This window comes from Rhincodon typus, chromosome 41 (genome assembly GCF_021869965.1).
Source record: "Rhincodon typus isolate 14 chromosome 41, sRhiTyp1.1, whole genome shotgun sequence".
In the NCBI taxonomy this organism is placed as follows: Eukaryota; Metazoa; Chordata; class Chondrichthyes; order Orectolobiformes; family Rhincodontidae; genus Rhincodon; species Rhincodon typus.
Window position 1 is genome coordinate 721,230 of NC_063372.1, and position 25,420 is coordinate 746,649.

The 25,420-nt window shown below is 42.6% G+C and overlaps 1 protein-coding gene across 3 annotated transcripts in view; it reads left to right on the forward strand.

Annotated features, from left to right (window-relative positions):
• Nucleotides 1-25,420, forward strand: part of LOC109924443 (tumor necrosis factor receptor superfamily member 14-like) — a 42,751-nt gene that overhangs the window by 14,193 nt on the left and 3,138 nt on the right. The window contains exons 4-8 of one of the 3 annotated variants that reach the window (XM_048618883.1): nt 6,952-7,101; nt 14,363-14,444; nt 18,038-18,180; nt 19,872-19,891; nt 22,246-22,429. In XM_048618883.1, coding sequence (XP_048474840.1) covers nt 6,952-7,101; nt 14,363-14,444; nt 18,038-18,180; nt 19,872-19,891; nt 22,246-22,429 — 579 coding nt within the window. The remainder of the gene's footprint in view (nt 1-6,951; nt 7,102-14,362; nt 14,445-18,037; nt 18,181-19,871; nt 19,892-22,245; nt 22,430-25,420) is intronic. The other 2 variants (XM_048618884.1, XM_048618885.1) reach the window with 2 other exon arrangements.

Sequence of the window (25,420 nt, forward strand, 5' to 3'; positions counted from 1 at the left end):
ATCAGCCTAGAGAACCTTGTCTGGACTGCCTCCAATGCCAATATATATTTCCTTCGATAAAGGGTCCAAAACTGTTCATAGTACTCCAGCTCTGTTCTGACGAGTGCCTTTATAGTTTCAGTGAAACCTTCCTATTTTTATATTCTGTTTCCTTTGAAATAAAGGCCATTTGCCTTCCTTTGGATGCTAGCTTTTTGTCTGTCATGGATGAAGACTCCCAAATCTTTCTGTTCTATAACTTTCTGCAGTCTTTCTCCATTTAATAATCTCCTCTATTTTTACTACCAAAATGCATAACATTATCCAACATTATATTCCATCTGGCAAGTTGTTTTTGCTCGCTCACTCATCCTATCCATATCCCTCTGCAGACTCTTTTGTCATCCTTGCTAGTTGCCTTCCTACCAATTTGTCATCTACAGTCTTGGCTATAGTACATTCACTTTCCTCATTCAAGTCATTAACATACAGTGAAATAATTGTGGCCCTAGCACTGATTCCTTTGGCACTGTATTGGTTTCAGGTTGCTTTCTTGAAAGTGTCCCCTTATCTCAACTCTATCTTCTAGTTTAGATAACCAGGTGTAGAGCTGGATGAACAAAGCAGGCCAAGCAGCATCAGAGCAGCAGGAAAGCTGACGTTTCAGGCCTAGACCCTTCTTCAGAAGTGGGGGAGGGGAAGGGGATTCTGAAATAAATAGGGAGAGAGGGGGAGGTGGATAGAAGATGGATAAAGGAGAAGATAGGTGGAGAGGAGACACTGGTCAAAGAGGTGGGGATGGAGCCAGTAAAGGTGAGTGTAGGTGGGGAGTTAGGGAGGGGATAGGTCAGTCCAGGGAGGACAGACGGGTCAAGGGGGCAGGATGTGGGGGTAGGGCTTGAGGTGGGAGGAGGGGATAGGTGGGAGGAAGAACAGGTTAGGGAGGAAGGGATGAGCTGGGCTGGCTTTGGGATGTGGTAGTGGGAGGGGAGATTTTGAAGCTTGTGAAGTCCACATTGATACCATTGGGCTGCAGGGTTCCCAAGCAGAATGTGAGGTGCTGTTCCTGCAACCTTCGGGTGCCATCGTTGTGGCACAACAGGAGGGACATGTCATCTAAGGAATGGGAGGGGGAGTTGAAATGGTTCGCAACTAGGAGGTGCACTTGTTTAGTGCGAACCAAGCGTAGGTGTTCCACAAAGCCTCCACTTGGTTTCCCCAATGTAGAGGGGGCCACATTAGCAGGTGTGCAGGTGAACATCTGTTTGATGTGGAAGGTCTTCTTGGGGCCTGGGATGGGGATGAGGGGGGGAGGTGTAGCACTTCCTGTGCTTGCAGGGAAAAGTGCCGGGTGTGGTGGGGCTGGAGGGGAGTCCTGGAGAGAGTGGTCCCTCTGGAAAGCAGATAAGGGTGGGGAGGAAAAAATGTCTTTGGGGTTGGATTGCAGATGGTGGAAGTGTTGGAGGATGATGTGTTGGATCCGGAGATTGGTGAGGTGGCTCGTGAGGACGAGGGGGATTCTGTATGGTTATTGCGGGGAGGGGGTGTGAGGGATGAGCTGCAGATGTGGCAGAGGCGAAAGAATTGGGAATGGGGTTTTTTTTTTTTGTTTTTTGCAGGAAGGTGGGTGGGAGGAGGTATATTCTAGAATCTTCTATTAGTTAGCTAATCTTCTATCCATACTAATATGCTACCTCCTGCACCTCGGGTCTTGTGTTATTAAGTAGCCTAATGTGTGATACCTTCTTAAATGCCTTCTGAGAATCCAAATATATTACATCTATTGCTTCCTCTTTACTTATCCTGCTTGTTAGCTCAAAGAATTCTTGTATATTTGTCAGAAATGTATAATTACCCCTTAACAAAGCCATGCTGTCCTCGGTTCATAGAGTTGTACAGCATGGAAACGGATCCTTTTGGTCCAACTCATCCCTACTGACCAGATACCTAAATTAATCTAGTCCCATTTGGCCCATATCCCTCTAAACCCTTCCTATTCACGTACCCATCCAGATGCCTTTTAAGTATTGTAATTGTACCAGCTTCCACTACTTCCTTTAGCAGCTCATTCCATACACCTACCACCTTCTGTACAAAAGTTGCCCCTTAGGTCCCTTTTATGTTATTCACCTTAAACCTATGCTCTCGAGTTTTGGACTCCCCACCCTGGGGAAAAGACCTTGTCTACTTATCCTATCCATGCCCCTCATGATTTTATAAATCTCTAACAGTCACCCCTCAGCCTCTGACGCTCCAGGGAAAATAGCCCAGCCTATTGAGCGCCTCCCTATAGCTCAAACCCTCCAAACCTGGCAATGTTTTTGTCAATCTTTCCTGAACCCTTTCACGTTTCACAACATCCTTCCTATAGCAGGGAGACCAGAATTGCACGCAGTATTCCAAAAGTGGCCTAACCGATGTCCTGTACAGCTGCAAAAATGACTTCCCAACTCCTATACCTCCATGCACTGACCAATAAAAACAAGCTTACCAAAGCTGCCTTCACTATCCTGTCTACCTGCGACTCCACTTTCAAGGAACTATGAACCTGCACTCCAAGGTCTCTTTGTTCAGCAGTACTGCCCAAGACCTTACAATTCAGTGTATAAGTCCTGCCCTGATTTGCCTTTGCAAAATGCAGCACCTCATTTTTATCTAAATTAAACTCCATCTGCCACTCCTCAGCCCATTGCCCCGTCTGATCAAGATCCCATTGTACTTTGGAGGTACCCTTCACTGTCCACTACACCTCCAATTTTAGTGTCATCTGCAAACTAACTGACCATATCTCCTACGTTCACATCCAAATCACTTATAAATGACAAAAAGCAGTGGCCGCAGCACCGATCCTTGTGGCACACTGCTGGTCGCAGGTCTCCAGTCTGAAAAGCAACCTTCCATCACCACTGTCTGTCTTTTACCTTTGGGCTAGTTCTGTATCCAAGTGGCTACTTCTCCCTGTATTCCATGTGATCTAACCTTGTTAACTAGTCTACCATGAGGGATCTTGTAGTGTGTCTCATTGAAGTCCATATAGATCATGTCCACTGCTGCCACCCTCAATGTTCTTTGTTACTACTTCAAAAAAACCCAGTCAAGGTTTTGGAGTAGATCTGTAGCTTGGGTTGTGGGTGTTGCAGTTGGTTAGCTTGCCCAGCTGGCGTGTTGTTCCACAGACATTTCGTTACCGTGCTTGGTAACATCCTCAGTGCAGCCCTGGTTCTGAGGAAGGGTCACCAGACCTGAAACATTAACTTTGTTTTTTTTCCTTCACAGATGCTGTCAGACCTGCTGAGTTTTTCCAGCAACTTTGTTTTTGTTCCTGATTTACAGCATCTGCAGTTCTGATTTTTTAAAACAGAAGTTAAGCTACCTGGTCTATTGTTACCTTTTTAAATCATTTCCTTCTAGTAAATAGGTGTTACGTTAGCAGTTTTCCAATCCTCTGGGGCCTTTCCAGAATCTAAGGATTCCTGGAAGATGACTATCTACTTTGCACCTTTGCAGCCATAACTCTATATTCCTGGTCTATTCAATCACCTTATGATCTGCCTGTACTGTATGCAAAACAAAACTTTTTGCTGTGTACCTAGGTATGTGTGACAACAATAAATCAAATCAAATCAGTGTATCCTCTACCTCTAGCTACTTCTTTTAATATCCTAGGGTACATCCCACCAGGTCCAGGGAGCTTATTGGTCTTTAACTTGATTAGTTTCAGTAACACTTTTTTTTCCTAGTAGTTATTGTGTTTATTCCTCTCCTCCTTTTGCCCTTGATTATTTAGTAATTTTGGGATGCTATTGGAGCCTCTTACTGTGAGGGCTAATGCTGTGTATTTATTGAACAGCTTTGCCATTTCACGGTTCCCCAGCCCCTTTCTGTTAGGGGCGTAGGGTCACTCTGGCTTATCTTTCTTTTTTAAATATATTTAAAGAAGCTTTCGTGTCCATCTTGATATTACTTGCAAGTTTACCCACAGTTTATTTTCTCTTTTTTTTTGGTATCTTTTGTTTGTTTGTTTTCCTCCAAACTTCTGGCTTACCACTAATCTTTACCAGATTGTGTATTTTGTTTTTCTTTCAGTTCAATACTATCCTTAACTTCCCTGGTTAACCATGGTTAGCTTATCTCCTTCTTTAGAACCCTTATTCCTCACTGGGATTTTTTTTTTTTTGAGCCATGAGCTTTTTTCCAAATGTTTTGTCATTGTTCCTTTGCTGTTAATTTCCTTTCCCAGTCCACTCCACCCAGCTCTGCTCTCATTCCTTTCTAGTTACCCTTATTTGAGCTTAGCACAGTTGTTTCTGACCCAAGTTTATCACACTCAAACTGAATGTAAATTCTGCCATGTCACTGTTTTCTAGGGGATATTTTACTCTGACATCATTTATTAAAGCTGCCTCATTCCACACCACTAGATCCAAAATAGCCTGATCCCTGGTTGGATTCACAATGTATTGTTCTAGAAAACTGTTAGGAATACACTCAATTCCTCCTCGGGCTTCCTCTGCCAATCTGCCCGTTCTAATCTACATGAAGACTAAAGTCACATGATTAGTGTACTCCCATTTTTAAATACCCTATTTATCTCGAATTATTCTCTGTCCCACTCTTTATCTACTGTTAGGTCCATGGACTACTCCTATCAGTGTTGTCTTGCCCTTGTTTTTTCTTCTCTCCACCCATATGGATTCTACATCTTTCAATGCAAGATCATTTCTTGCTATTGTACTTGCTCCATCCCATACAAAACAAAATGCTACCCTGCCACCCTCTTCCTGCCTGTACTTTTTTAAAATTTACATGAATATTTAGTTCCATTTTGGTCTCCTTGTAATCATGTATCTATGTAAGATCATACCCATTAAACTGTATTTGTGCTGTTATTCATTTATTTTGTTTTGGATGCCAGAAGCACTGAAGTAAACAGCCATTAATTTTCCCTTCTGCCAGCTTTCCCTGTTTTTGACCCTATTTACTGCTTTTCTCTTTTGTATACTGTCTCTTGCTGTTCCACTCTGGATTTCATTATCCAAATAGCTGCCCTGTGATACTGCCATATGGTCTTGTTCTGTAAGCCTACATTCCTCCCAATTAGTTTAAAATTCTGTAGACAGCCATAATAATTCAATTCACCAGGACACTGGTCCCATCAGTTCAGGTGAAGCCCATCCCATCAGAACAGCTTCCTACTATCCAAGTCCTGGTGTCAATGCCCATGAACTGAAACTCATTCCACCCACATCAATCATTGAGCATCCCTTTTTTGGATTTGCTTTCCTACTTAACTTGGTATCCACAGTAACTTTGGCTAAAATATGTTGAGTTCCTTCATCCAAGTCACTAATATAGATTGTAAATAGTTGAGGTTCTAGCACTGATCCCTGTGCTGCCTCACTAAGTACAGTTGACCAACTTAGAAATGGTCCTTTTATCCCAGCATTTTTGTGTTAGTCAGCCAGCCTTCTAGCTAATATAGCATCCTCCACAGGATATAGGTCTTGTCGAAACCTTATTGAATGACTTTTGGAAATCTAAATGCGTTACAGCTAATGGTTTCTTTATCCACCCTGTTTATTGCATCCTCAAAGAATTCTAACAAATTTGTGAAACACAATTTCCCTTTCACAAAACCCTGCTGTGACTCTCGTTATTGCATTGTGATTTTCTAAATGTCCTGTTTCTTTAATAATGGATTCCAATATCTTCCCAATGACAGATGTTAGGTTAACTGGCTGACTTACTTTCCTGCTTTGTCTCCATTCTTTCCTGAACAGAAGTAGTATCTTTCCAGTGTCCAAAATCATGAAAGATCTAAATAGATAGACAGCAATTGTTCCCATTGGCAGAATGATTGAGAGCCTGGTGATTGGTAAAAGAACCAGAAGCAATGTGAGGAAAATCTTTTTAATGCAGACAGTGGTTAGGATCTGAGATGGGAAATGGAAGTATATTCTGTTGTGGCTTTTAACGGAGAGTTTGATTAAACACCTGAAGAGGGAAGATTAGCAGGAAGTTAAGGGAATGGGGCTAGCTGAATTGTGCTTGCTCGGAGCATGCGCATGATCAATTGATTTATTGTTACGTGTACCGAAATACAGTGAAAAGCTTTGTTTACGAGTGGTACAGACAGATCACAGCAAGCAAAGGATTTACAGATCAAAAAGACCTTGGAGTCACACAGGTTACATTGCAGGTTACGTTATTTGAGGTGAGTCCATTCAACAGTCTGATAACGGCCGGAAAGAAAGAAGCTGTTCCTGAACCTGTGTGTGTGTACACGAGAACGTTACCAGAGCACGAGGGGTCTTTGGCTGCCTTTCTGCGGCAGCGAGCCGTGTAAATAGTCCATGGATGGAAGATTGCCTTCTGTAATGGTCTGGGCTGTGCACACCACCTTCTGTAGTTTCTTATTGTCCTGAGCAGAGCAGTTGCCATACCAGGCTATTATGCACCTGGACAATATGCTTTCAGTGGTACATCTATAGAGGTTGGTGAGGGACCTTATGGGCGATGGGTCAAATGGTCTCCTGTGCAGTAACCATTCTCCCTGTCCTATCCCTGCTTTTTAACTGTGCACAAACCTAACTATAACATGACAGATACAAAGTAAACAAGATACAGTATCCAAATAGTTTGAAATTACTAGATTAAAAGAGTTATGGTATTAGTGTGGTCACCAAGTTCTGTTTATGCTGAGTGTAACAGAGCAGTTTTTTGAGCTGTATTGCATTTTAGATTGTAGAACAAGGACCAGAAACACTGAACATTTGTATCTTAAAATGTTAACTGGATGATTGTGTGACATGGACAAGGGCTCAGCCTCCCCTCCCTGATTTCATGGCAAGGAGACCCTGTAGAAGAGCCAGCCACTGCTACCTCCACCGAACTGAATTGCAGATTGTTTATTGTCAAGTTAAAACCAACCTTAAAATCTTAACAAGAATCTTCTTATTTGGTGCTATACAGGGACCTTTCCAATTGTAGCATGTACAAGTATTCGTGACACGATTTGTGACTGCTTGGAAGGTTTCCACTGTGAGAGCATCACTGTTGATGGCTGTGAGCAATGTTCAAAACACAGCACCTGCCCACCAGGGGAGGAGGTGGTGAGCAAAGGTGAGGTATCAATTTGATCTGTTCGCTGCCTGTGTTACAACTGGAGTTTTACCTAATTGCATCAACAAATTTGAAAACATTCATGGCTCTAATAACTTAGCAGGTCAGTACACACTGTGTAACTGATTTGCCAATTTGTTCCCCATTCAGTTATTCATGAAAAATACTTACAAAGTAACTACAAATGTGCTAGTATGTGCCACAGCACATTAAAATTCAGTGCACCAGGATCTGCTAGTCTTAAATTGCAGCACAGCTTCAGTGCAAAAAAAAACACTCTAAACATGGCCACTAAAACCATCACTGTATCTGTCAACTCTGCCTCCTGCCCTCACTAGTCAGTCACTACTTTCTCCCATGAGACCATATAAAATAGGAATGGAAGTAGGCCATTCAGCCGCCTAAAGCGTACTAAACCATTCAATAAGATGATGGCTGACCTGACATTCTTCACACCCACTTTCCTGCCATAACTCTTGATTCCCCTACTGATGAAGAATCTATTTATCTCTGCCTTGAATATACATAAGCCTCTGTCCCTACAGCTCTGTGGCAAGGAGTTCCAAAGGCATTCAACCCTCAGAAGGAATTCCTCCTCATTTTCAGTCTTAAATTGGCACCCTTATGTTCTGAGACTATGCCCTCTGTTCAAATACTCTCCCATCAGGGGAAACATCCTCTTGAGAATTCTGCATGTTTCAATGGGGTTACTTCTTATTCTTCTAAAACTCCAGTGAGTAGGGTCCCAACCTGTTTAGCCTTTGCTCGTAAGACAATCCCTCCATATCACGGATCATCCTAGTGAACCTTCTGAACTGTCTCCAATGAAATGATATCTTTCCTTTAAATAAGGGGACCAAAACTGCTCACTACTCCAGATGCTTGCATCCGTCACCTCTTCATCCTGCCTTTGCATTGCCTGTCACCTCTCCCTGTCAACTGAAGAAGAGTCAAACTGGACTCAACTTTTACTCTCCTTTTCTCTCCACAGATGCTACCAGACCTGCTGAGTTTCTCCAGCACTTAATATTATCATAACATTTCCCCCTTGTTATCACTGGTACATATTATTGCAGCAAACAACTACTGTCAGGAGAGACATTCATAATATCTACTATAGTCTTCAGTTTTTTCATTCCTTCCATAGCAGTGTCTGTGAATTTAGATTGCAGTATTGATAAATGAGCAATAATTGAATATTTTAAAGAAATAGTTGACTGTTCTCCAGGAATATACATTCCATTGTGATCTAAGAACTCTATGAAAGAGATCCATCCATGACTAGCTATTGAGGCCAATGTCAGCATTAACTGAGGAGGAGATTGAGTTTAAAGTGGTGTGTTTTTTCTCCAGAGATCTGTAGCTCGGGTTTAGGTTGAGGTTTTTGACTTGCTTGCTGAGCTGGCTTGTTCTCATTCAGATGTTTCTTCACCATGCTAGATGACATCAGTGAGGCCTCCAACGAAGCAATGTTATTCTACTCTACTCTGCTTGGAATTTATACTGTCTGGTCCATTATGGTGAGTTATAATGGACCAGACAGTGTAAATTCTAAGCGGAGTAGAATAACATTGCTTTGCTGGAGGCCTCACTGATGTCACCTGGCATAGTTATGAAACATCTGAACGAAAACAAGCCAGCTCAGCGAGCAAGTCAAAAACCTTACAAGGTTTGGAACACTGCCAAGAAGGGGAGTAAGTAATGATGAAGGGAGTGTTTTAGAAACCAGCAAAAGATGACCAAAATAACCGACTTAACGTGAGAGAAAGTAGGCTGAAAGTAAATGAGTCAGAATCGACAGATTGCAAGATCTTTATAAATATATTCAGTGGGGTAGAGTAACAAACAAATGTTGGTCCTTTTGGATGTAAAAGCAACCAAAATTAATTTGGGAAATGAGGAAATGCAGAAATTCTATACGAATATTGTCTGTCTTCACAAGAGACTTTTTTTTAAAAAAAAAAACTTAAAAGAAGCAGTTGTCCAAGAGTCTAAAGAGTGAGAAACTTAAAGTAATTTGTAAAGAGAAAGGTACCAGAGAAATAATTAGGCTAAACTCAGCAGACAAATTCCCAGGGCCTTGTGCCTTGCATCCTAGGGTTCTGAGAGAGAGAGCTGCAAAGATAATTGATGCACTGACTATGATTTTCCAAAACTCTAGATTCTGGAATGGTCCTAGTGAATGGAAATTGTCAATTTAAGAAAGGCAAGATAGAAAAATAGGAACTACAGGCTAGTTAGCCTGTCAAAAATAGGGAAATTACTGGGATCTATTATTGGGGTATGGGAGATGAAGAGGTCATGACCCAGTGATCACTTTACTGTTCAGAAGGTCTTTGGAGGATGGCTATATATCCAATGTCAGAACAGACATTGTTAGCTTAGCAGTAAGCATTTCTTGATGGAATTGGTACACTCCAGAACCTGAGTCAGTGATCTTTTAACTTGGTCATGGGGTGTGGGTGTGGGTGTCACTGGCTGGCCAGCATTTATTGCCTGTCCCTAGTTGCCCCTGAGAAAGTGGTGGTGAGCTGTCATCTTAAACAGCTGCAGTCTGTGCTGTAGGTAGACCCACGATGCCCTCTAAAAGGTAATTCCAGGATTTTAACCCAGTGAAACTGAAGGAACAGTCAGGATGGTGAGTGGTTTGGAGGGAAACTTGCAGGTGGTGTTCCCATGTATCTGCTACCCTTGTCCTTCTAGATGGAAGTGGTTGTGGGTTTGGAAGGTGATGTCTGAGGATCTTTGAGTTTCTGCAGTACATCTTGGAGATAGATACTCAGCAGCAGCATGTACTGTGGTGGAGGGAGTGAATGCTTGTGGAAGTGGTGCCAATCAAGTGGGGGCTGCTTTGGCCCGGATGGTGTCAACTACTTGTTATAGTACCACTTGTAGCCACTCTTTACGCGGCAAGTCCAGTGAGTTTCTGATCCACAGTGACCCTAAAGATGTTGATGGTGAGGTTTCAATGATGGTAATACCATTGAATGTCAAGGGGTGGTGGTTAGATTGTCTCTTACTGGAAATAGTAATAGCCTGGCATTTGTGTGGTGAAAATGTTACTTGCCACTTGTCCGCCCAAGGCTGGATATTGTCCAGGTCTTCTGCATTTGGGTATGGACTGCTTCAGTATCTGAGGAGTCGCAAATGGTACTGAAAATTGTGCATTCATCATTGAATATCTCCACTTCTGACCTTTATGATTGAGGCAAGGTCATTGAAGCAGCTGAAGATGGTTGGGTCTAAGACACTACCTTGAACTCCTACAGAGATTTTCTGGCGCAGAGTTGACTGACTTCCAACTGCAGCCACCTTCCTATATGTCAGGTATGACTCCAACCAATGGAGCGTTTTCCCCAATTCCCATTGATTCCACTTTTGCTGGGGCTCCTTGATGCCCCACACGGACAAGTGAAACCTTGATATCAAGGGCTGTCACTCTCTCCTCACCTCACCTCTGGAATTCAGCTCTTTTGTCCATGTTTGAACCAAGGCTGTAATGAGGTCAAGAGCTGAGTGGCCCTGGCAGAACCCAAACTGGGCATTGCTGAGCAGGTTATTGATGACACCTTCTGTTGCTTTACTGATGATTGAGTGTAGACTGATGGGGTGGTAATTGGGTGGGTTGGAACCTACTTGGGCAATTTTCTATATTGTCGGGTAGATGCCACTTGTAACTACTGAAACAAATGACCAGGATACATCAGAGGCTGTGAAGGGTGAAACTTGTCAACCTTTTCACCAACCTTGCATTTGTCCAGATCTCACCACTGTAGGAAGAGTTCACAAAGGACCCAAGCTTGGTAGCCTTGCAGTTTGGTGCTTTCAATCAGGTTCCCGTTGTTCCATAGTTGTGTGTGTCGGCACTTGTGTAAGGTCTTTGCTATCAATGGATATGCAGGACATGATACAAGCTAATATTTTGGCTACACTACTGTCAAGAATATATCGGAACTGATAACAGCACTCTTACGACCATGAAGAATCAGGATAGCGCACAAACCCACAGTTGCACTGTCCTAAACACACTCTAGGACCAAAGACCCTATACCTCCGACATCCAGGACTAAAGTAATGTTCAAAATACTGTGCAAGGACTGCCAAAAACATTACATCAGCCAGACAGGAAGGAAACTAGCCATCCACATACATGAACACCAGCTAGCAGCAAAATGACATGACAAACTTGCCCTCATTTTTTAGTACACTCCGACAACGAAGGCCAATGTGACCATCCTAGCTGGAGCCAACCATAGACATGCATGGGAATTCCTAGAGGCCTGGTTCTCCACCTGTAATGCTATCAATAAACATGTGGAATTAGACCCCATATACAAACCGGGGCGGGGAAGAAACTGGAAATGAGACAAAACACCAACAGATCAGATTGTATAAATACTAAGCAGAGTAGAACTACGTAGCTTTCATCAGGGGCCGCACTGAAGATGTAACCTAGCATGGTGATTAAATGTGATGTACCACAAGGATCTGTTCTGGGTCCTCTTTCCACTTGTGATTTTTGCAAATGATTTGGGTGAAGGAGCGGAAGGGTGGATTAGTAAGTTTGCAGATGATACGAAGGTAGGTTGAGTTGTGGATAGTGTGGAGGGCTGTTCTAGGTTACAAAAGGACATTTGATAGGATGCAGAGCTGGGCTGAGAAGTGGCAGATGGAGTTTAACCCTGAAAAGTGTGAGGTGATTCATTTCAGAAGGACAAACTTAAACAGAATACAGGGCTAATGGAAAGATTCTGGGCAGTGTGGAGGTGCAGAGGTATCTTGGGTTTCATGTCCACAGTTCCCTGAACTCTAGCCACCTGGGTGGCAGCTTTGTTAAGGCGTATGGTGTGTTAGCTTTCATTAATAGAGGGATTGAGTTCAAGAGCTGTGAAGTTATGCTCCAGCTATACAAAAGCCTGTTTCTGCCACATCTGGAGTATTGTGTCCAGTTCTGGTTGCCTCATTACAGGAAAGATGTGGAAGCGTTGGTAAAGGTGCAGAGGAGATTTACCAGGATGTTGCCTGGAATGGAGGGAAGGTCTTACAAGGAAAGGTTGAGAGCTAGGGCTTTTCTCTTTAGAACGACGAAGGATGAGAGGTGACTTGATAGAGGTGTACAAAATGATCAGAGGTATAGATAGTGGACTGCCAGAGACTCTCCTAGGGTGGAGGTAGCTATTACAAGGGGGCATAGTTTTAAAGTGAGTGGAGGTAGATATAGGGGAGATGTCAGAGGTAGACTCTTTACTCAGTGGTCGGGGCGTGGAATGCATTGCCGGAGAAGGTAGTGGAGTTGGACTCATTAGGGGCATCTAATCGGCTATTAGATAGGCATATGGATGATAGTGTAAGGTAGGGGTGGAGGTTTAGACTTTAGGATTAGGGTAAAAGTTCGGCGCAACATCATGGGCTGAAGGGCCTGTACTATGCTGTACTGATCTACATTCTATGTTCTACACACAAAGGATGGTAGTGGTTTGGGACTGTCTTCCACAAACTCTAGTGCATGCTTGATCACTTCTCAGTGTTAAATCAGATACATTTTTGTTAAGCAAAGTTATTAAGGAATATGGGCCTGAGGCAGGTATATGGACAAATCAGCCATGACTTCATTGGTGGAACAGGCTTGAGGGGCTGAATGGCCTACTGCTGTTCCTATCATCCTCTGATGGGGTGATAACTTAGGACTGAGGTGAGGAGAAATTGTAAATCTTTGGAACTCTGTACCCCAGGGAGCTCTGAATACTTGTGTATTCAAAGTTGAGAATGATCGACTAACCCTCCAACACTGTAGTGCTCCCTCAGTAGTGAACCTTGGACGCTGCAGCACTTCCTTAGCACTGACCCTCCAACAGTCTGGCACCCCTTCAGTACTGACCCTCCAACAGTGTAGTATACAGCCTATACAGTTTTATTTTCTAAATTTGATTGTGGACAAAAATGAGGAAAAGAAACAACTTTTAATGCTAAGGACTATGGAAGTAATGGCTGCACACTGTAAAAGCAAGTTACCGACACTCATTGTGCTGTTTATCTCACCCACTGCTTAAACAAAGCAGTGAAGATGTTCATAGATGGCACGGCACCAGGGCTTGTGTGGATTTAAATTTGGCCAGCAATAAATCTCAATTGCACAAACCTGCTGTGTTTCTCAAAGGTTATCAGATTGACACCAAATCCATGATTGGTTCCTGGCCAACTGAATAGCTTGACATTGAACGACTGAGACACACCTTCAGACTGATGGAAGGGCAAATGCTCTATCTCTGCCTTTCTTCTATTTATCATAAATTGTAGTTCTTGTCAAGTACAGGATCCTAGTCAGTGTTTTCTGTTAACTTGGTTCCAACAGACAAGTAAATTGGGGATAGATAGTTTGTGTGCATTGATTCAGTCACTAACTTTGGTGACAACCCTGAGAGTAGCAGAGTTTGAAAATCACTGCACTTTCCCAATTGGGTCAGGTCAGTAGTGTCTACTTTGACCTGCTTAAGTCTGTGGGACATGAACTTGACCCTTTTTGAGCAATGGCTCCCTCCAAAGCACACTGTGTTGCATTGACCAAAATCTGCCAAAGCAGTAATAGGAATGCTCCAATGGACCTTGACAGCTGAGACAAAGTTCTGAAATCGGACAGAATCTGTTATAATGATAATGACTCCTATTGGAGCAGAATCTTATTTAAATTGAGGGAGAGAGCAGAATGCTGAAATGCATGGAGATCTAGGTGACCTTTATGAATCGCAAAAAGTCAGCAACAGTTCTGATTTCCAGCATCTGCAGTTTTTTGGGTTTTTAAACAGAAGATCAGCAGACAGCTACAGTAATAACAAATGAAATGTTGACCTGTTATTGTAAGAGTATACAAACAAGTCATCCTACAACTGGATAGGACATTGATTAGACTGCACCTGGAGTGATTATGTACTGTTTTGGTCTCCTTGCTCAAGGAAGGACATATTTATATGGATGCAATTCAGAGGAGGGTCACTTGGCTGATTCCTGGGTGGAAGGGTCACCAGATCCGAAACATTAACTCTGATTTGTTTCTTCACAGATGCTGCCAGACTTGCTGAGCTTTTCCAGCAACTTCTGTTTTTGCTCCTGTTTTACAGCATCCGCAGTTCTTAATGTGTAAGTGAGATCAGGATTGTACACAGCTGAGATCTGTACTGCTCCATGTTTGTCAGGCAGCTCTGACTAGAACTGTGATAACCACCCCATTATTGAGAAAGCTGAATGCTTAATCTTTGTTTCTCAGGAGCTTACAGAAGAAACACCGTGTGCCGCCGTAAACAAATTGGAAATGCTTTATCTGAAGAATCATCTAAAGAAGGGACAGAGTGAGTTGATTGTTATACATCACTTTTATTTGAACATTTTTGCTGATATGGCCTACCAATATCATGGCAGCATCACTTTCCTCTTCACCAGATTTCCCCCTTTCTGTCTCAAATGCTGAATCCTATTGAAGTGTAGTCGCATGGGTTTTGGCAGCTTTTGTTATCCTATTTCTAGTCAGATCCTGAGAGGCTTCCCAATTTATCTCACTTGCAGACAAACTCCAAATTGTTAAGCTCTTGGGGTGAGGAGGAATGAACTGGCACACCTCTATTCGCCCACCCTCTGTTAGTCAGAATAAGGTTTGTTTAGAGGGTCACCTCCCTTGATGGTATCTTTCTCCCAGACCAAATGAATTTATATTTTGACAGGAACCAATTTAATCCAGCAGTTTTGAGTTAACAAAAGTGAATTTATTTACTGTGAAAAGCATTAATAATACCTCATTTGCACAAGTTAGGTATTTTAGTCTAAAATAAGATGAAGGTTAAAAGGTATATGGATTACTCTCTCACTTGGTGACTTGTGAAGTGTATATAGTAGAATGTTAACAATTGAACAGTCCATTTCAGGATTCTAGTGTTTGCAGTTAATTGAAATCCTTTTGATTCCCATAATTCCTTTTTTACAATGGTTTGGTGGCAGCACTCAGTGAGAGCCCTTGTACTGTTTCCTTCTGACTGGCTTTGTTGGCTAGCTGGCCTTCTATCACTGGGAGTGAGGCAAACTTTACCTGCAATACAGGGATGATTAGTGGGTGGTTCTTTGACTCTGACCTTAACAGCGCACTCTAACTTGAACCTGGCTAGTAACATGAATAATTTTGGTTGTTAGCGGTCAGTTGCCTGCTGCGAGGGGGATGATAGCCAGCCCTGCCATGGTGTCTTTCTGTTGTGTCTGTGTTTTGATGATTCCACAATACTTTGCAAGTGTGGCCTTCCATTGGTCTCACACAGGACTTTGCCAAACAGCACTGAATTTACCTTCAGTCTATTTTTGTTTATTTAAAAAAAACCTCCTGTTTTGTAACAGGAAAAACAGATCTTGAATTAAAAGTTAAAAATGTCCATGGTATTTTGAGGTTCTGATCTGTCTTCATGACAGTCAGAACAGGAATTGGAACAGTCAGTAATTCTTCTTCTGCAGTTGTGGGTTATCACTTCCATCACCTGAGCCTAGCCTTGCCAAATGTCAGCAGCTGCTGTCCAGCAGGGAAGGTCAGAAACCAAAACCCCAAAGCATGCCACTAATACATATTCCCATTCCCATTCCCATTCCCACCCCACAATGCACAAGTGTACCCCTGCCCTGCTACCCTCACCTTTGCTTTCTTGCTTTCTGCAGGTTTACATCACCACCCTAATGAAAGAAAGAGGTGTGTATTTCATAGCACCTCTAACCAGCAAATGATTTTTGAAGTGTGCCAACTTTTGTAATGGAGGAAATGTTGCAGCTAGTTTACTGTTTGTGGGAGCTTGCTGTGTGGAATGTTCTGTTAAACTGTTTGAGGACACCAGAGAGCTCCCCTACTCTTCAGATACCCTTGTGGAAATTTTTTGCCCCACCTGGAAAGTAGATGTCTTGGCTTAATATCTCCTTGGAAAGACGGTACCTCTGGCAGTGTAACACCCTCTTAGTGTAACATTGGGAGGGTCGATCTGCAAAACATGCTGAAGTCACTATAATAGGATGTGAACTTTTGATCTAAGTCAGAGGGTAGCGGTCTGCCTACAGTTCTTCTATCACCTTGATACAATGGAGAACAGCTTTCCTCAACAAGCACACCTGTAAGTCATGTGGTTCTCCATAGGGGTTGCACTAAATTGCCCAAGAGATGGGAATATTTAAAGCTGGAACTTTCTCCCTGGAAACACTGTGGATAATTTGGGCAATTAGTAATTTCCAGTACTGAGATCAATAGACTTTTGTTGAGCAAGCTTGCAAAAGATGGGGACAAAAATGGATAGGTGGAGTAGAGGGAAAAAAAAAGCTGACCAGGATCAAGGAGATGAATGTGAGATAACAAGGTGTAGAGCTGGATGAACACAGGCCAAGCAGCATCAGAGGAGCAGGAAAGCTGATGTTTTGGGCCTAGACCCTTCTTCAGAAATCTTTTATCTCCTTCTCCCGCATCTGCAGTTTCTACTATCTCAAACAATTTTAACCCCACTGCAAAGCCAGTTTTCCTGCTCCTCTGCTGCTTGGCCTGCTGTGTTCATCCAGCTCTAAACCTTGTTATCTCAGATTCTGCAGTTCCTAATATATCTGAGATGAATGATGCTTTCCTGTTTCTATCTCAGTAAGTGAGCTAGCTAGCAGCATGTCATGATCCACACCTGGTATTGTATTCTGGGCTCCTATTGAGCAGTGACTGAAATGTGCAATATAATCCACGAGCATCAATAGAATCCCTACAGTGCAGAAAGAAGCCATTAGGTCCATCAAGTCTGTACCAACCCTCTGAAGTGCATCTTGCCCAGACCTAGCCCTTTCCCTATCCCACACTTCTCATGGCTAACTCACCTAGCCAATGTATCCATGGACACTACATGGCAATTTAGCTCCCACATCTTTGGACTGTGGGAGGAAACCAGAGCACCTGGAGGAAACCCACGCAGACAGAATGTGCAAACTCCATACAGTCACCCAAGGAATCAAACCTGGGTCCCTGGTGCTGTGAGGCAACAGTGCTAACCATTGGGCCAACTGTTATGTGGGCAATCTCACACAGGCTACTGATGCAGGAAATGGAATAATATCAAACAACCACTGGACTCTACTCTGACATTGAGTTTGTGACTCATTGCAACACTAAAAGGAGCTTTATTCTGTATCTAACCCCACAGTCCTGAGAGTGTTTGATAGGGACTGTTGAGGCTGCTTTCAGTTTAAAATAGTAGAGGGAGCTGTGCATTCGTAGAACATAGAACATTACAGCGCAGTACAGGCCCTTCGGCCCTCGATGTTGCGCCGACCTGTGAAACCAATCAGCATTCCTCCGTATCTAACCCTGTGCTGTCCCTGTCCTGAGTGTGTTTGGGGACAGTGTGGAAGGAGCTTAAATTTCAGTTTTAAAGGAGTAGAGGGAGATTCACTCCTATCTTAGCCCATTTAATATTTACACAATTCAACAAACAATTTGTAATTGTTTGTTATCAATGGATCATGTCTGTGTGAAATGTCTTTTTTTTTTTTTTTTTGAATTTTTATTTGCTCATGGGATATGGGCTTTCCTTGCTTTTTTAAAATTTGAGCTGATCAGGGAATGTGTGCCACTAGCTGGATTGTCATTTATTGCCGTACAGAGAGGAATTTGCAAGTGACCATGTTCCCAAGTAGCTGCTACCATTATCCTAAGTGGTAGAGGTCACCAGTTTGGAAGATGCTGTCATTGTTGGGTAACAATTTGTTTCATGAGTTACTGGCTCAGTGGCTTCATTTAAAATAAAGAATTGACACAAATGTGGAACTGTCACTGAGCCTGCACAGTAGTTCCACTTAATCCCATTACTCCTCAGACCCTCAAATCCACTCTGCATTGAATTTATAAAAATCTTGCAATTTATATTTCTCAATGTTCATCTTGTTCCAACAGAGTGCCTGTGCCTGGACAGACAGGGGATACATCTGGATGCATTTCCTACATCTATGTCGTAATCCTTTCAGTGCTGTTGGTTATTCTATTAGCGATACTTTTGTTCCTGATGAGGAAATCCTTGACCTCTTGCTTCCACTCAGGTATTTCTCGAATTTCAAAAGATTGTGAATTGATTTTGCGTCCACGGTATGGAAACGTTGGAGCTCTTGTCTAGCAAGCTGGGAAAAGGAAATCTTGGGGCTCAGAAGTGGTTGTTAGGGTCAAAGCTGCTATTGTCAAAGAGCCAGGGAGACAGGTGATGAAAACAAAAGCAGGGCTGTGTCTGGAGTAAACTACAGAAGCAGCAGTGTTTGTCTCTTGGTGTCAGTGTGTGTGTCGGGCAGGCAAAGCTGGCTCAGGTGGGACAGGGGTTGTGGACAGATTTGAAAACAAGGCCTGGAGCCCAGAATTTGAGTGACTGTAGTGCAGGGATCCTGTGCAGAGTGTCGGGGTAGGATATCAGAGGCCTAGAACTGTAGGAGAGGCTCGAGATGAGTTTGGAGAATAGAAGGAGACTTGGTGGGGGACAAGAAGCAGAGTGGTAAGGGGAGGGGGAGGGGGTTGTGGGGTGAGTGGGTGAGGAGAGCGGTCGGATGGTATTAATGGGAAAGGGCATGGGGGAGAGCTGGATTGGGAGGATGGACTGGAGTTAGTGTGTAAAGGAGAGTGCAGGTTTGGGGAGGTAGTTTGGCAAGGATAGTGGAAGTGGGTGGATGCTGCCCAGGGTGGGAGAGTGGTGAGAGGAGGATATTGACTTGTTTGAGGGGCTGGTGGATTCACCGTGAAATGGATATGTGTTTACACAACAGCTGAAAAGACTGTTTCTCGTCATTTGAGGTGAGTTCTGAGTCAGACTGATTATAGATCAAGCTGATAGACTATGGTAGCAAAGATTCAAGGATGTTTGGGCATGAGGTGCTGCTGGAGTTGCCCAAATGGGCAGCAAATACAAAGTGCAATGTTGCACGTGTGTGAAAATGAACAGCAAAAGATTAAGGAATAAAATGCATCCTAGTAACCGTCAAGCCAAAATGTGAGATGGCCACCTGAAGTATGGGACAGTTGGTCATCTTGGCACAGATCTATCATGGATGCATCTGTAATTTCTTATGACATCACAGTTTCCATTGAGTGACAAGAGTTCTGTTAATTCGGGTGTTTTCTGGGCACCACATCTCACCTGTTTCAGAGCAACAGCCTGTAGAAATCTCCTGAACCATGTCATTGTTGTCCTTGCCTCACATCAACTTACTCAGCACCACTTGAAGGGAAAGGTTGGGCCTTGGCTGCTGATGTGGGTGCTCCTGAAGCAATATCAGTAGTACACTTGTGTGCACTCATGTCATCTAACTTTGTGGGTGGATTCTGCTGACAGGGGCCTGACCCACCAATAACAATCCATTAGGTCAATCCAACAAGCAATCGGAAGAATTGTGATGAATAGAGGAGCACAGCTGAAAGATTGCAAGGATCCTAGTTCAATGTCATCAGGTATTAAAGTGACAGCAAAATACTGAGTGTTGGAAATCTGAAATAAAAACAAAGTATTGGAAATACTCAGCTGGTCTGGCAGCAACTGTGAAGAGAAACAGTTAATGTCTACACTCTAATAAACTTCTTTGGAACTAGAAATGCAGCTCTGAAGAGCTGTATTCAATTTGAAACATTAACTGTTTTTGTCTTCGCAGATGCTGCAAGACCAGCTGAGCACTTACAACACTTTCTATTTTTATTTAATTATTACCAGGAGTTTAAGAATCTTATTAAAAACTATTTTATTTTTGTCTTTTAGCTATCGCATGGTATTCCAAGGTAAGCCAATTTTGTTTCCTGGATGAAGCTTAGTGTTCATTATAATCTGGGATCAACCAGAAGGTGGGGGGGTAAAGTGTGTGCTATGGATGGGAGTGATTGTGCCATTTAGCTTGCCCATTGGAGCCCAATTCACAACGATTCAAGATGAATTGTAATTCAGAGTTGGTTTGATTTCCTTGTATCACTGTTTCCATGGAGATGAGTTACAAGAATGACAATGACTCATTTTTATTAGCCAACCGATGGTTGAGATGACTACCAGAGTTGCTAGTTATTGGTGTAGATCTATTACTAATAGTATCTCCAGAGAGTAATTTTCTGAAGGGTCCCGACCCGAAACGTCAACTTTCCTGCTCCTCTGCTGTCTGGCCTGAGGTGTTCCTCCAGCTCCACACTGTTATCTCTTACTACTAGTGTCTGATCTGTTCCATTTCTTTTGAAGGAAGGAACTGCATGAGATATCTGACTTTATTGAACTCTTGAAGATGCAGATAAGGGACTTGGAGCTCTTGTTGCAACTTTTCTAACACCATTAAATGATTATTATCCAGACATGGAGCACTATCAAATTACCAATATGATATTACTATCTGTTTAATAATGCCATTCAATAATGAGCAATCCTCATCCAGAGCTTAAAAAAAATATACAAGAATATTAACTGATGTAAATAGCCATTGAACAACTCTCTCCTAACCGGAGACTAAGTTTGAATTAAATATTAGCTAAAAGACCCTTTACCATTACTGCTACAGTTTTTCAAAATTTTCAGAGGCTAATCTTCTTGATGTTTTTGTATCCCTCTTATGCATGTGATATTTGTCCCTGTTCTGCTGAGTTATCCTAAGTGTATGAATTGCCTTCTGTTGCAGTTGCTTTTGTCTCTGCTCATTTCTTCTTAGCCAGTGGTCAGTTAGCTCAGCTGGTTATAGCATGGTGCTAATAACACAAAGGCCATGGGTTCAGTCCCCATAATGACCAAGTCTGTATGTTTTGGGGACAGTGCGGTGGCTCAGTGGTTAGCACTGCTGCCTCAGCGTCAGGTACCTGGATTTGATTCCACCCTCAGGCAACTGTGTAGAGTTTGCACATTCTCCCCATAACTGTGGGTTTCCTCCAGGTGCTCTGGTTTCTTCCCACAGTCTAAAGATGTGCAGTTTAGGTGGATTACCCATGCTAAATTGCCTGTAGTGTTCAGGGATGTGTAGATTAGGTGGATTAGATGTGGGAAATGCAGGGGAATGGGTCTGGGTGGGATGCTGTTCAGAGGGCCAGTGTGGACTTGTTGGGCCGAATGGCCTGTTTCTGCACTGTAGGGATTCTGATTTCAGCATGATTTTGTTTTGCCATGGCAATTCTTAGTGTTTGGATTCTACTTCTTCATTCTCAATACACCACTGATAACCTAGTAAGGTTGTTCAGTCAGCTTTTGAATGAGTTTGTCAACTACTTCTGCCCTTTTTTAAATGATGAAATCTGCATTTAGGTTACCTGCAACCTTTGGTCTACAGGAAGATCTTATTTAATTCATGAGATGTGGACATCACTGGCTGAGCCAGCACTTATTGTTTTGTCTCTTGTTGCCCAGAGAGTAGGAGTCAACCACATTGCTGTAGGTGTTGAGTCACATTTAGACTAGACCAAGTAAAGTCCAATTTCCTTCCCTAAAGAGCCGCCTTTTTTTCTTTGGCAGCAATCAATGTTGGTTACATGGTCACTGTCAGGCTAGGTTTTCATTTCTGATTTTATTAAATTTGAATTTTACTATCTGCCATGGTGGAAATGTGAACCCCTGTCCCCAGGACATTAGCCTAGAGATCTGGATTACAAGTCTAGCAACTTATCACTACACCACAGCATCCTCCAATGTAATGATGTTACAATTGGAGTTGGTCAGTTTGATACAACAGTCGTGATATCAAATGGTTTACAGACCAAAACTAGCATTCATCCACCTCTCGCCCACATGCAGTGTGAGGAAACCAGTATTGATTGAGAGTGAAATTGTTGTAATGGAGGCTGACAGCCAGAGATGAGTGATGGTCATCTGTCACATGAGAGATTTTCTAATCTGAGAGGGGACAATCTTCAAGTCTCAAGAATCAAAACCTCAAATCGCTATCTTGTTTGGAAGATGATTGGTGATAATTTCACGATCTAAAGCTCCTCCTTTTTGGAGGAGAATGTGGAATTTGGTAGTAGGGGGTGATCTGGATACCTTTCTCCCTTCTAATATCAATGTGCAGAAACTGCTGGAGTTCCCCATTGATCAGTCAGTGAGTCTAGTGATTTAATGGCAGGCTTGGTGTTTTTTTTTTTAATTGCAAAGTTGTCAACTGTCTGTCTTCAAGCAGCAGAAGACTAAGGGAAAGGAGGCAGTTATCCAGCGACCTGTGCAAGAGCAGGGCCACGAACTGTATTTGCCAGTTTCGGTAGAAGAGAAGTCCATGGATAATTCCTCAACTCATACCAAGCCAATCTATGACTTTATAGAAGGCAAAATGACAAACTGTGCCCCACTAAAAACGAAAGATGGTGAGTATATCAGCATCAGTTTCCAATAGTGTCTGAAGGAAATTAACCTTACTGAATTTCCTGGATTCAATTATTGACTGTAATGATTTACAGGAGGGTCAGACGTGGTAGCTGTACTGGGATATGGATGTAAGCCAACTGCATGTGCAGTTGCCCTGAAAGTGTGGCATTAAGGAGCCTTAGCAAAACTGGAGTCCATGGGAATCGGGCCAAATTCTCCACTGGCTGGAGTCATACCTGGCACATAGGAAGATGGTCATGGTTGTCGGAGGTCAGCCATCTCCGCTTCAGGACACCTTTGCAGGAGTTCCTCAGGGTATTGTCCAAGACCTTAGTCTTCAGCTGCTTCATCAATGATCTTCCCTTCATTGTAAAGTCAGAAGTGGGGATATTCAATGATGGCACAATGTTCAGCACCATTTGTGAATCCTCAGATACTGAAGCAGCCTGTGTCCAAATGCAGCAAGAAATGGACAGCATTCAGGTTTGGGCTTAAAAGTAGCAAATAACATTTGTGCCACACAAATGGCAGGCAACGACCATTTCTAACAAGAGAAAATCTAACCATCTCTCCTTGTCGTTCTTTAGCATTGCAATCAATGAATTCCCCCATAGTCAACATCCTGGGGGTTACCATTGACCAGAAACTGAACTGGACAACCCATGTAAATACAGTAGCCACAAGAACAGGTCAGAGGCTAGGAATCTTCTGAGTAACCCAAGACCTGCCCATCTACAAGATGGAAGTCAGGAGTGTGATGAAATACTCCTACCTTCCTGAATAGTTATGGTTGCAATAACACTTAAGAATTGACATCATCCAGGACAAAGCAGCTCACTTGATAGGCACCACAACCACGTCCAATTAACATTAGTTAGCAGTGACTACTAGGTATAAGGTTTAGTCACCAAACCTCCTTCATCAGGACAATCCAAAGCCATAATCTCTACCATAGACTCAGCGACACTTACAGCACAGAAGGAGACTCACTCGCCCATCTTGTTCATGTCTGTCAACAAAAATCTGACTACACTGCACTCATTTCTCCAGCTTTTGGTCCATATCCAGGAGTCTATGATGATATAAGTGAATATTTAAAATGCTGCTTCAATATTGAGAGTTTGACTGAACCACCCTTTCAGACAGGGTGTTCCAGACTACCACTACACTCTGGGCAAAAACATATTTTCTGTTCAACTTTCCTCTTCACCTTCTATCTCCTACCTTTAAATCTATGACTCTGGTTATTGACCCTTCTAATGAAAAGCACCTTCCCACCTGTCAATGTACCTCAATCTTTATACAGTCATCATGGATTTAGTAAGGGAAAGTTGTATCAGACAAATATGGCTACATTTTGAGGTGGTGTTGATGGGAGTAATGGATTGATGATGTAAACACGAATTTTGGCAAGGCTTTCATCCAGTCCATGTAGCAGATTGGTCACAAAAGTAAAATCCCATGGGATTCCAAACAGTGGTGAGTTGGATCTAAAATTGGCTCAGTGGTAGAAAGTAAAGAACATTGATCAATGGGAGTTTTTGTGACTGGAAAGACAGTTCCATGGGGCAACTGGAAAGACAGTTCCATGGGGCTCAATACCATGTTCCTTTTTGTGGTATACATCAGTGACATTGATTTGAATGTAGGGCTTGTGATTAAGCAATTTGCAGACAATACAAAAATTGGCCATAATTCTGATAGTGAGGGAGAAAGCTGGAGGCTGCAGGAAGGTATCAATTGGCCAGTCAGGTGGGTGGAACAGGGGCAAATAGTGTTGAATCCAGTGCAGTGCAAAGTTATGCATTTGGAGAGGGCTGATACCAAATGGAGAAATACTGAAGAGTAGAGGAACAGACACCATGGAGTACTTGTCCACAGATCAATGAAGGTTGCTGGATAAGAAGGCATAGTAGGCAAGAAGACTTGAGGCTTTTTTCCTCCATGTTTAAGAGCTTAGAGGTTATGCAGGAACTGTATAAAACACTAGTTCAACCACAGCAGGAGTATTGTGTGCAGTTCTGGTCACCACACCATAGGAAAGTTGATTACATTGGAGTGTGTGCAGAGGAAATTTACGACTATGTTGCCAGGACTAGAGAATTTTAGTGAAGATTGGACAAGCTGAAGTTTTTTTTCCACTGGAACCAAGAAGGCTGAGGGGAGACCAATGAGGGACCCAGACTGAGAGAATAGGAAGGACCTATTTCCCCATGATTGTGGGGCCCATAGTCTGGGACATAGACTTAGGGTAAGAGATGAGTGATTTTGATGGGATTCAAGGGGGAACCTCTTCAGGTTGTCACCACCTTTGGGAATTCACTGTCTGAAAGGGTGGCAGAAGCCAAAACCCTCAACATTTTAATTTGCAAGGTAATAGACCAACAGCAAAAATGTTACTTCCATCATTTTGAACTGTTTTGGTAGAGGAAGAGGTTAGCCTGATAAACATTCTAATATTGAATCAGGGTCAAGGACTTTCCAAAACTAACATGAGCAAAATAATGGTACTAAAAGGTGACAAATTGCCATGTGGTTTCTGGAAATTTATTTCTGTAGCTTTAAATGTAGGTGAGAATGTTGCAGATGTCCGAATTATAATTTTCTACATTTCTTTTGATTTTAGAAACTGTTCCTTTTAGATTGGTAAGTTGCATGTCACTCAGCTATTGAGGAAAAGCAAGAAAAGGAATTGTAGACCAGTTAGCCTTTAGACCAATTCACATCCAGTAATGTAAGGTTGAGTTTGTAATTAAGGACATAGTGACTGACATTGGAAAATTTTCCACTTAATCGTGAATCAGATTTGCGGTCTCTAGGCCGTCTAACAGTAGATGTACTGTAGGACAGAAGAAATCAGAACACAAGGAGGGTATGTAAAAATGGTGGTAGATTATTCATGAGTGAAATCAGTCTTGTAGATTGGGCAAGTTAATTTGCAAAAGTAGATAATTTTTAAATCCATAAATGCACTAGTTATACCATACCTA